The 12,544-nt window shown below is 41.3% G+C and overlaps 1 protein-coding gene across 1 annotated transcript; it reads left to right on the top strand.

Annotated features, from left to right (window-relative positions):
* Positions 1–3,464: 3,464 nt before the first annotated feature.
* Positions 3,465–11,004, top strand: slc35f6 (solute carrier family 35 member F6). Its single transcript, XM_079996901.1, has 6 exons — positions 3,465–3,726; positions 6,471–6,543; positions 6,653–6,824; positions 7,992–8,207; positions 8,329–8,439; positions 8,722–11,004. The coding sequence occupies exons 1-6, from the start codon at positions 3,650–3,652 to the stop codon at positions 9,213–9,215; spliced, it is 1,143 nt and encodes a 380-aa protein (XP_079853027.1). The 5' UTR covers positions 3,465–3,649; the 3' UTR covers positions 9,216–11,004.
* Positions 11,005–12,544: the final 1,540 nt, after the last annotated feature.

Here is a 12,544-nt window from a genome sequence, read left to right as displayed (position 1 = left end):
GACACTTTTCAGAGAGGCTGAACGAGCGGAATATTCCATTCTGCGTTTCCAGCTCAAGGCTTTCTTTCTATTGTAGTTTCTTGATGAATTTGATGTGTTGATGAAGAAGGAGTGACCACTGACGCTGACTTGAGTAAAAGCATAGGTTTATTACAAAAGAACAGCATCAGACCAGACTTGCCATGGACGCCTAGGAGAGGACCGAGCCGGATGGATTCTCTCTCGAATGAAACTCGGGCAGGTGCTTTTATGCTTAACCAGCGACAACGTTGACCATCTGATTCCCCTACATAGGTCACCGTTCACATTTCACTTCCCTCATCACCGGGACCCCTGACAATGGGCTCTCTCTCTCTCTCTCTCTCTCTCTCTCTCTCTCTCGAGACCCCTGGCACCGTCTGTTAATAATTATCTGATACAATGGGTACTGTCTTGGGACGCCACACATTCCAAGACACCTCACTATCTTTCTTCCTTTCTTTCTGAAAGTCTCTCCGGGGGAAAACAAGTTTCACAAGGGTTTCTCACAAACAGAGCGCCTCAACAGCCCGACCATGGGCTCTCGTGGGGGACCTGCGAGCTGGAAGAAGCAGCACCACTCGATTGCATAACTTGCAACAGCCCACTGTGGATGTGACCAACTCCCAAGGTCAACAGATGTGCTGTTTGTATCCGATATGAAGGAGCGAGTACAGAGCTTACCAAAATAAAAGCAAGTTGTTGTCAGTGTGCTCCTCAAATCTGCTTTCCTTACATTTCATTACATTTCACTGCATATATGTATGAAAGTATGTATATGTATGTGACAAATAAAAAATCTTGAATCGTGAATCTTGAATCTTATGTTTTCAAGAAGTTGTGAACCACATATTATGGGTTCGCCGAGCCATCAGAAAATCTCGGGTGGCAGCTTCACAATCTGGCAAATTGACTTGATCGTCTCAGACAAGGGGGGGGGGGGTCGCTCCCTGTATTGCTACTGCTAAGTACAGAGCTAGGATCTAACTTCCCCAGTGTCCCCGGAAGCCAGAAGCAGTCAAATTATTAAGTGAAAATGATGGCTTTAGCATACATTCGACAAGGCAGAGTATTTATTACGTCAATTGTTTCAAATCAGCTCCAAGTTAAATTTCACTCAGATTTTTGGAAAGAGAATAGATAAAGATCAGATGGTGTTTCCCAGAAAGTGCCAGTACACTTAGTGTCACTTTATTTTCCCCTTAATATTCCGTTCTTTCTAATCAATGTTGACAAAGGTTGACCCGTGTCCTAGGTCCACCAACATTTTGGCCTTGCAGGAGATTTTTCCCACAATGTCGCTGAACAGTAAATACTATACTCACATTTAGACATCCACTGGTGTTATTTGTTCTCCATTCATGATAAATTATAATGTAAAAAATAAGCATACCACACACTGCACGCAATCACAGGTTCCGCCTCAGAAAAACTGACTCGGCAAACTAAATGTCGTGAGAATAATCCTTTAATCAGCAAAAAAAAAAAAAAAAGTAAATTCATAAATGCAGCTTTGTCGTGAGCATTCGTCCCAAAAAGCTGATTTGACACAATCGCTTTTGCCACTTACTGCATTTCTCTCCTCTGCCACTTACCCCCGGTTCTCTGCACTTTTTATGTGAAGTTAGATCAAATTTAGAGAGACGGCTGGAAACATTTTAAGGCAGTCTGAGTTAGAATTCTAGATTGTAAATGCTGCTACACACAAAATCCGACAAATGACAAGAACAAACCGGAAGTCCATTCACTCCTGTGGAGAGTTGGATTCTGCATGCGCAAAGCTATTATGATGATTAATGTCCAGCTGAGGAAACTACTTGCTGTTGTACTGGAAAAGAGCTCCCCCATTTTCCCTGACATATTTTGTGATGCAAAACCCATACTCAGTTCCTCAAGGAGGCTGATTTGCCTGTCAGATGTGTATATGGCTTTGGTGTGAAGTAAGCTTTACAGTTGTTACGATGATGAAGTTTGATATTTGACATAGTTACCAGAGGAAGTGAAGGGCTGTCAGTACCAATACACATTTCACACATTACTAGCCAACGATTTCTCCTGGACGTGTGTGTGTGTCCGTGTGTGTGTGTATGTGTGTGTGCGTGCGTGCGAGCATTGCGTCCAAAAATAGAAGCAGCATCACCATGGTCACACCCCCACCCAGTTTGAAATTATGCTGTTATTACAATATTTTATGGGACAAATTACTTTATTGACCTAACTTTCGTTCCTTATTTACTTAACATAGCACGTACACGAATGAATGAGATTGGGTGTTCTCATGATTAAATTACCAATTAAAATAAAGCAAGTAGCCATTGGTCGTGATAGGCTGGTCTTTATTAGGTAACAGCATACGAGCCATAGGGTGGCTGTATGCCGAGCTGCTGCTGAACATTGCTAACCCCTGCTCATGAATAATTCTCTCGTCACTTTAGTTTGAATTGTTCAGAAATTTTCCAATAGGTCTAATTTTTTTTTTTTTTACACAAACCTCCCCTTGCCGAGCCGACTTTCCAAGTGAGATTTTTTATTTAAACATGAGCGATCTGTATTGTTTCAGCCTCACTTCTGTCCCCATCATGTGGAAGCTGTCACTCAAGCATATCCAGGCCACTTGGCATGAAATCAGAACGGCCCGGCCCCTCATAATTATTTCATGGGTTCTACAAATGGTGCAGGTCTCCGAGGCTGCAGTGCATTCAGAGTGAGAACAGTCACTGGTTTGGTTTTCAAATTACTCAATATGACATATTAGTATCATCTTTAATTAGAACAGATATTTCTATTTTTTTTTTTAATCTTTAAATTTTCCTCTATTCTTTTCAAAGGGAAGAAGGTCAGAAAAATGTGAGTTTTTTGGATTAGAGTGAGAGAGAGGTTTTTTTTGGTACCAAATGTAATATCTTAATAGCGTTTTTTTTTTTTATCTCCAATGTATCTTATGAAGACAACTTTTGATAGTCCAGTCCACCAGGATACCACACTAAAAAAAAAAAAGACTAATTAATTGCTTCTTTTCTGGATGAACAGCAGATTCAAACATTTAATTGTATTGGAAAAAGTATGAAAGGACACGACCGTAATTACATTTTTACAGTAGATGGCTTAATGTATTACAGAAACAACCGCCTTATATATACAGTAAGATTGCTGCTACTTCAATAAATGACAATTCACTATACTTATTCTTGTTCAAAACATTCTTTTCTTGTATTGTTATTACTATTATTGTTATTATTAGATATACTATTATTAATAATAACAATAATAATAATAATAACCACCTTTATTTAAAAGGCACCTTTCATACACAACATGCAACTCGAAGTGCTTCAGAGAAGGAAATCAAATAATATCCTGAAATCCGTCAATGTTATTATGGTTGTTTTATTATATATTTGAGCCCTCAAGTATATAATGTACTACAGAAGAAAAAAAACAAATACTTGCTGACTTTACATCTTTTAGACTATTGGGTCTTTGGCGCCACCTACAGGTTCCCGAAGATGCTGCAGCTGACGTTTCAGCGGCGACCTCGGCGGTCAGCTGACTCGGCGACGTCACACAGTGGAAAAAGGCTGGAGCTCAAAGGTAAAGTCTCTCGCCCGTTTATCCCACCAAGGAGGCCGGCATGGCGTGGACCAAGTACCAGCTCTTCCTTGCGGGACTGATGCTCACGACCGGCTCCATCAACACTCTGTCCGCAAAGTAAGTCAATACACGGGGGGTTATTAGGAACGCGGCGGGGTGGGTTGGATTCACACTCCGGGTTCTCCCCACGCGGCACGACGGTGCACAACATCTCAAAAGGTAAAATAATCCACAACCACACAAAAATCAAAATCAAAATCAAAAAACAAAACAAAAATAACGGATATCGACGAGACCGAGCTGAGATTCTACGAATACATATTAGGAAGTCAGGTGTGTTTTTGAAACGCAGTATCTATTCTTTACTCCCGTCTTATCGCTGCACCGGGAGTGGCCGATACAAAAACAAACAAACAATGGCTCCGTCGCTTAAAGCTCGTTTTAGAAGATCTTTCTGTTGGTTACACGACTATGATTGCGGTGACTATACAATGAGAGGACAACCGTGGATCGAAACGAAGCGTTAGTGAGTTTAATCAGCTTTCACCGGCGAAGTCTCCGTCCATCCCCGTAGTTGGCGTTGTGGTTATTGTTTACCATTGATTGCCGGGCGGTGTGGTGTCCGGCTGCTGGGGCGGTCAGTGTTTATCACCGTTTGGCTTCCTTCTGATAAACATTATCTCCTCCCCTGAACCCACCGTTTTGTTAATGGGCTGTTAAGCCGCGGTATTGGCCTGTCTCATGCCGGCGTCCTTTCGCCCTCCTGCGGTGGAACCCCTCCATTTCGGGGAGGTGCTTGGGAGGTGCTTGGGAGCGCACAAACCGCCGCTTCAGCAAGAACTAAAAGGTCTCAGTCGGTCGCTAGTGACGTCATCGCCGCAGGCCGGTCGCACTTCTGCCTTTCTTTCTGAAGGTTCAACTTCCTTTATGACGCGCACGCACACACACACACACACACACACACACACACACACACACACACAGAGTCGTCGTCGTCGTCGTCGTCGTAAAAGCACCGGATTGATAACGCAATCTTGAAACTTGAAAGTTCCTACCGGGTCCTTTGGGGTGCTTGAAATTCGCCCTCAGAAGTTGAAAGTACCAGAATACCTCGAAAACAGCCCCCGTTGTGCTTGAAAAGTCCTTGGGACAAGGTGTTGCTTTCACTTTGTAGATGGCAATGAGATTAGTAGTAATAATAAATCTATAAATCAATAAATACACACACACACACACACACACACACACACACACACACACACATATTATACATGTGTACATATTTACACGTAGGTAATGTATATTATAGGTGATAGATATACCAATATAAATAATTCGATTAAGACGATATTATATTTTAATTAATAAAGATCAAATTGAAAATGGATTATATTTGTTTTGCGTGAAGTCCTTGAAAATGGAAAAATTGTGCTTAAAAAGTACTTGAAAGTCCTTGAATTTAATTTTCTAAAGCCAGAATTAACTCTGTGAGTAACAATATGCAATATAATATTTAAAAAACATATAAAAAAGAATAATACATTTTTTTTGTATAGCGCTTTTCACGAGGTGCATTTTACATCACAGACAAAAAATAAATCACAGTAAAATAAGCAATGCACCAAAACAGAAAGAAAAAGTTCACAAAAAATAGCAACCAAATAAGTCAAAAAAATATAGATGTGTATATATTAATGATAGGCAATATAAATATATAGTTCATATTGTGTCAGCAGTAGCAAATGGCGACTCATGTTTCTCATGGTAGATTTAACAGAAGTAGAAAATCAGAGGTACTGTTTCACTTCTGTCGGATTACATTCGTCACAGTCACTTGAGAGCTGTGTGTTGCTTCACTGGCCATCAACACCCGAAAAGCAAGTTAGTCATATCATTTCACCCATTCAGATTCGCTTTGGAAGCATTTTGGCTGGAAAGCACTGCAACTCTCGCTCCTTGAAACCAACCGTTGGGTCGTATGTATTGGGGTTAAAAGCTGCCGCGTATGAGGAGAAGAGCTGTGGTCAACACTTTTGGGAGGACTTTCCCTTGTCAGGCAGATTTAATCAGCCTGAAAAATCACATGCCTGTCATGCTTCCACGAGATTGTCTGACTGTAAAAGGTGGTTTGTTATACAATGTTGGTGAGTCGTAAGTCAGCTATGTCGACCGTGCAGTCATGTATTTCAGGGTGTACACACCTATCATCTCAATCTCCTTTTGAAATATGTACCAGTTCTTTGAGGTACTGGAATACCTTGAAATAGCCCCTTTTGTTCTGAAGTGCTCGAAAAGTCCTTGAAATAAAACACGATAATTGACAACCTGTGATATTCCCTCTAGCTTTGTTGTTAAAATCAAACGTAATAAAATTTTACTGAATCGATTTTTCTGCATAGATTATACCAGGATAATGTAGATTTAATCCAGCATGGTTGGAAACAGACAATTTTAATATAAATAGGTGACAGCGATTATTAATCGATATATAGATGTAGATCATATACGTATATACTAATATAAATAATAGACAATGACACTAAGATTCTATTATAAATTACTGAATAAAGATCACATTAAAAATGTATTATATTTATTTTGCTTGTCTTTGATGATATTAAAATACTTTGCTTGAAAAGTACTAGAAAGTCCTTGAATTTCATTTTGTAACGTCACAAAGAACCCTGTACTGTATACAGCACAGTACCCATTCCTTTTCAATAAACTCCCCTCCCCTCCCATCACTACAAGCCTTTTTTCTAGGGTTGCAAAGATGAATCCGTCATTTATTTCATATTGTTACTATATCTTTATGTACTTCGTGAACCATTCCTGATCAAACCGTGACCCTGGTCTCTCAGATGGGCCGACACATTCTCCGCGAGGGGCTGCCACGGCGACCCAGAACACCAATTCTCTCACCCCTTCGTACAGGTACAGTGATGTCTCTTATCGTGTTATGTGTTATTGTGCTCCTGGATATCTGTCCCAAAATGACTCTCTGAGGCTGATATCAACCGAAATCAAATCAACTCTCTCCCAGGCGGTGGGCATGTTCCTGGGGGAGTTCTGCTGTCTGGCCGTCTTCTACATCCTTCTGTGCCGGGACCGACACAGCCCTGAGCCCCGGATCAACCCGGGGCAGAGCTTCAATCCTCTGCTCTTCTTCCCCCCGGCCATGTGCGACATGTTGGCCACCTCCCTCATGTATGTCGGTAAGTGGCCGCCGCCGCTGCCACCACCGCAAACTGCTGGTAATGAGGTATTCTCTTCGGTGTGGACCTTGAACCTGATGAGTCTTCCCCGAAAAAAAACATGGAGAGGGGACATTCTCCCACGGTCAGCAGGTCGTGGAAAAGTTTAGATTCAACGTCTTCAAAGAGCTTTTGTAGTTAAATGTTAAAAATGTATGGGTTCAATGGTCAGGGAAATCTTAAAAGTCTTTTTTCAATTCAGTTATAAGCCAAGGGAACATAAATGTTGCTATTTGATGGATCGCACCAGATTTAGCTTCAGCTAATATTAGCATTGGAAGTCCCTTTTCTTTTTTTTCTTTTTTTGTTTGGTGTTTTGTCTCTGGTGCTTTCATCTACCACAGTTATCTTTCTTGTAAGATTGGTCATCAGTGAAATAGCCCTAAGTTAACTTAAAGGAAATGAAGAAAGCTTTTTTTACTATCTAGAGTCGTCTAGATTTAGTGATATCAGAATCTGTTCATTTCACCAACATCATTTTCACTTACAAGGAATCTGTCGCGGCAAAGAACATGAATAGTCAAATGTACAAAATAGGCAAAATTTCTAAGAAAAATTGCCATTAACATTTTTTTTTTTTAAATCCAAATCCAAAACAATATATATTATGTGATACCATGCACAGGATAAGTTTAAAAGACAATAGCTGAGGTTTATGGCAGTATAGTTGTCAGTATGGTAATGTGCATATAGATATAGTTACGTATTTGATGATCCTTGCAACTATTTATGTGTACCCTAGAGGTAAATGGGGCCCATACTTATTAACAGCACATCAAATGTATTTCAAAGTCTGTTTTCAAATAACCTGTGCACGAAATATCAGCATTTGTTCCAGATTTTGTTCAGTTTTTCATTATTTCACAATCTAAGAGAAATATATCCACTTAAATCTAAAGCTTGATCTACACCGAATACCTATAGGCATCCAACAGTCGGATCATCCGCCTATTGGCCATTAGATGAATTACACCTGTGATGCGCATCACAAATTATGTCAAGGGAAAATGGGAGAGCTTGTTTTTTCCAGTGCAGCTCATCTGTTCTTGCCGTTTGTAAAGCGGGAACACACTACGATCTCCAGACTGGAATTTCCCGCCACCTAACCTTTCTCGCTCCTTTTCCCAGCGCTCAACATGACGAGCGCCTCCAGCTTCCAGATGCTGCGCGGCGCCGTCATCATCTTCACGGGCCTCCTGTCCGTTGCCTTCCTGGGCCGGCGTCTGCTGCCCAGCCAGTGGATCGGCATCCTGGTCACCATCCTGGGCCTGGTGGTGGTGGGCCTGGCCGACTTCTTCAGCGGGCACAAGGACGACGGGCACAAGCTCAGCGACATCCTCACCGGTAAGCAAATCCTTATCTGGAGGATCCGACCTTGGGTGAATGTCGGCCCAAATCGATGTCTCATGGCTGTGTTGCCACATTATCTGCTTTTCTGCAACACCCTCACCCTCTGGTCACTCAGGAGACCTGCTGATCATCCTGGCCCAGGTGATCGTTTCAGTGCAGATGGTCCTGGAGGAAAAGTTTGTCTACAAACACGACGTCCACCCTCTCAAAGCTGTAGGCACTGAAGGTACGACGTCTTTTCCTGTTGTTGATGTTTAGTGCACTGTTTGATAAGGTGAGTTAGGTGAGTTAGGTGAGGTTGAGACTGGAGAAGTTACCTGGAAATATCAACTATGGTTTAAAAGTACTTAATTTATTGTTGTTGTTGTTGTTGTTAAACATTATGGTGACAAACTAACCTTAATTTCAATTTCAATTTCAATGTAAACGCACACCACGGTCTTGCGGTGTGTGTGTGGTTTGCATTTGTCGCACTTCTGGTAAGATTAGCTGCTGTGTTGCCTCCCAGGGCTGTTTGGCTTCTTCGTCCTGTCGCTGCTGCTGGTCCCCATGTTCTTTATCCCGGTGGGCAGCTTCAGCAACAACCCCCGGCACGTGCTGGAGGATGCGCTGGACGCCTTCTGCCAGATCGGCTTCCAGCCCCTCATCCTGCTGGCACTGCTGGGCAACACCGTGAGCATCGCCTTCTTCAACTTCGCCGGCATCAGCGTCACCAAGGAGATTAGCGCCACGACGCGCATGGTGCTGGACAGCCTGCGCACGCTGGTCATCTGGGTTGTGAGCCTGGCGCTGGGCTGGGAGACCTTCCACGGCCTGGAGGTGCTGGGCTTTGTGGTCCTGCTAATTGGCACAGCGCTCTACAACGGCCTGCACCGCCCCCTGCTGGCCAGGATCCCCTGCTGCATGGCGCTAGTGGCCATGGAGGAGCAGGCCAGTGCCGCCGAGCGGGAGAGGCTGCTCGCCGACAGCCGGGTGCAGGCAGCCGATGACTGCGACAGCTAGCGACCGGTTCATGGAGGTCTCCTTTAAATTGTTTTGAACACAACCTAACACCCTCCTGGTTGCATCCCTCTCCTTTTCTTCCTCACTTACTGCCATAACTATGAAAGGAAGAGGCCACGTGCCCAATTGCTGTTTTAGTTTTTCCGGACTTAATTAACTCTGTTTTTCGCTACATGTTGTCGTCCGTTGTTTGTTTTTCCGTGTACATGTTGTTGTTTGTGTCTATTTTTATGTTTTTCCATGTGCATGTAGTCGTCTGATGTTTCATTGTTTATGTTTTTCCATGTACATTTTGTTGTCTGGTTCTATGTTTATTTGTCTCACCGTGGAGATCCTCCCCCTCTTGGAGCAGTGATAAGTTGTTTATAGACCCAAACATGGTAAAATAGTTCACCAAAGAGGGGGATTGGTGGTTGTTCTGTACAACAAAAAACTCTGCTCTTGTCATCCAACAGGTCGTCCACAGGACAGAGTTATTGCAGCAGTTCTTGATGATTTAAGAATTAATAGAGTTGCATTGCAGGTTGAGAATTTGGACTCCACTTGCAGACTAACTCTGTCCTAGATGCAATGGCACAAATACTCTGTGTTGTATGCCCAGCATGCTGACAGCACAGGTTAAAAAAAACAAATTAAAATAACTAAATACATTGATTTACACTTCAGATTTTAACTGACTTACTATCCTTTTATATTCCAGCCTGTTTGAAAGATTGCTGGATAGACTGTTTATGTGCAAGGTTTATGTAAAAAATGGCATAAAGTGGAAAGGCTGTTATAAAGGGATTGTGTCAAAACAGGTGCAGGTCCAGAGGTGACGGGCGATATGCAATCATGCAATGCTGGAATTGTACAAAAGTCATTTTTTAAGACTTTGTTTTTTTAAACTGATCTATCCCCACCCTTTTTTATTTCTATTTTTATTGAAAGAAGCCCCTGTCAGACACATTACATTAGCTTATTCCATGTCATCCAGTGCTTCATTCACTTTAATACGAGACGCCAACGTGCGTCAACAGCACTAAGGTTTGAAATTATGATAAAAGTGGTGCCGCCCCTTGCGGCCGCCTGCGCAAGCGCCTCGTGTCGGTTACGCACATTTTACTGTCGTTAGTATTTTTAAAAGTTGTGCGTAATCACCGGGTGTCATGACATTTCACTGCATATATGTATGGCCGTATGTATATGTATTTGACCTCTTGAATCTTGAATTACTGATGTTCATGTGTGTATGACAGATTTGTCTTTTAGGTTATAACTTTTAATATCAAATATTTGTAAATGGTCCTACTTGTTTAAGTTTTTTTGTTTTTTTTTGTAATTTCAAAAATGTTTTTACTGCATGATTTTAAAATAATAATTTTCAAGGACCCCCCCCCAAATAATCGAACATTCTGGTAATCGCGTGTTTGATCCCAGTGCATTTTCTTGTCATGGCCTGTCTTCACTTTTTTTTTTAAATATACTTATTTCCTTTGTAATGGGGAAATGTACATTTGTGCCTATGTTATATCCATTGATACTGGTTGTTCTGTCGAAATGGCACAAAAAGTGATCTGCACTTGGAAAATACAACCACTCTATGTTGGCTACTTGAATAATTCTCTGTAAAATGCCAAAAAGAAAAAAAAAAATCTCTTTTTTTTTTTCCATAATGAAATACATGTTATGTCATATGTGTTATATACGTACATGGTGTCTGACTTTTGGTTGATATCTTTTAAAGCAGTGAATGAGTACAATGAACAGGGAAAAAGGTGTTTTTTTTTAAATATATATGAAAATTGATCAAAAATGTCTCTGTTAATCTCACTGTTCACCTTATTCTCACAACTGTTTATATACATACGTACGTACGTACATACATACATACATACATACATACATACATACATCCCAAAATAGGCAATAGAATGAAAATAGAGAAAAAAAATTGTCGATACACAACAAACCTTGAAGTTAAACAATTGAAATTAACAAAGATAGTAATAATGACCTAAAAAATAAACAAGAAAATTTGACAATGTACATAAACCTCAACACTAACTAGAAGAGAGATACATTTGCCATGTGCAATAAACCTGAGAAGCTAATAAAATAAACCAGAAACATGAACCTAAAGATAAAAAATGAACAGTTACGATTTGGTAATTAACAATAAACGTAATGATAGATAATGCATATAAATCTATAAATTGGCAAAAAAAAAAAAACCCCACACACAATCTGACAATACTATACGGGGCATGGTGTAAAATAATCCCCAATCCATTTACCCAGATTGTAGCAGCACCAGTGGGTTGTCCAAAAAAAACACAAAACAACGCGAAACCCAGACTCCGTTCATCCGACGGCCACTAGGGGGAGGATCCAACTGTTGGATTCGGATACAATTACGGACTAGGTGTGAAGCAGGCTTCAGACGTCCATTGTCAGCCAGCCGCCTCCGAATAGCCAGCTGCCACCTGTCTGGACTTCCTGCTTGGAGCGCTCTGCGAGACCCCACTTCCTCCCTAATGATCCCAGTCAGGCCTTAATGGAGGTCAAAGGTTAAGTCCGGGCACATAACACCGTACCCCGGGGGATCCACGTATGCCAACTCAAACGGCTCTATCGTCTGGAGGAAGGAAGGACCCCGGTGTTAACTGACCACCAACACATAAGTCCCGTTTTTGATTGATGTATATTTCAAGAATTGTTTTTGATTGATATATTTAAAGAATCATTCATTTCAATCCGCCCTTCCTCCGGCTTTTCATTGACGCACAACTAACCGTTGGTCGTTGATTAGAAAATAATCAGTTAACATCTTTTATAGTTGTCATCTGATAGCCCTGCGTATGCACAACATGGTGTTATACAGAACAATGCACTGCAATGCACATTGTTGAAAATACGTTAAACGTTGAGGCTTTGGCAGTGGCCTCACATTGGTTTTTCATCTGTAATTGATTTTACTATTATATACAAGTATATATATATATATATATATATAAATTTTATTTTTAAGGATGGTCAAGCTTGTTTAACACCTCACACCACAAGCACAATTCTCAAGTCCCTGACATTTTGGGACGCGAAACTCAGACGCAGTTCATCTAACGGCCACTAGGAGTCGGATTAAGCGTTCGATGTGACGCTGGTCCTACACTTAACAGAAGCACTAGATGTCAGCATTTTATTACGAGTGTAAAGGTGTCTCAGGCAACCCTAATGTGGGCTCCTCCACGGGGGCTCGCACAAACAACAGCCAGATTATTTGATCTTAATCCAAATAGTTTTTTATTTATGTAAAAATAAAAACATTTCTTTGGCTGGATTCAGCTCAA

The sequence above is a fragment of the Zeus faber genome (genome assembly GCF_960531495.2).
Source record: "Zeus faber genome assembly, chromosome: 2".
NCBI classification, from domain to species: domain Eukaryota; kingdom Metazoa; phylum Chordata; class Actinopteri; order Zeiformes; family Zeidae; genus Zeus; species Zeus faber.
The sequence above is the reverse complement of the archived record's forward strand: the minus strand, read 5'-3'. Positions and strand labels throughout refer to the sequence as shown.

Coding starts and splice junctions, on each gene's coding strand:
- slc35f6 (XM_079996901.1), top strand. CDS start 3,650: ATGGCGTGGACCAAGTACCAGCTCTTCCTTGCGGGACTGATGCTCACG. Junction 8,208..8,328: donor GCTCAGCGACATCCTCACCG/GTAAGCAAATCC, acceptor CTGGTCACTCAG/GAGACCTGCTGATCATCCTG. Junction 8,440..8,721: donor CAAAGCTGTAGGCACTGAAG/GTACGACGTCTT, acceptor GTTGCCTCCCAG/GGCTGTTTGGCTTCTTCGTC.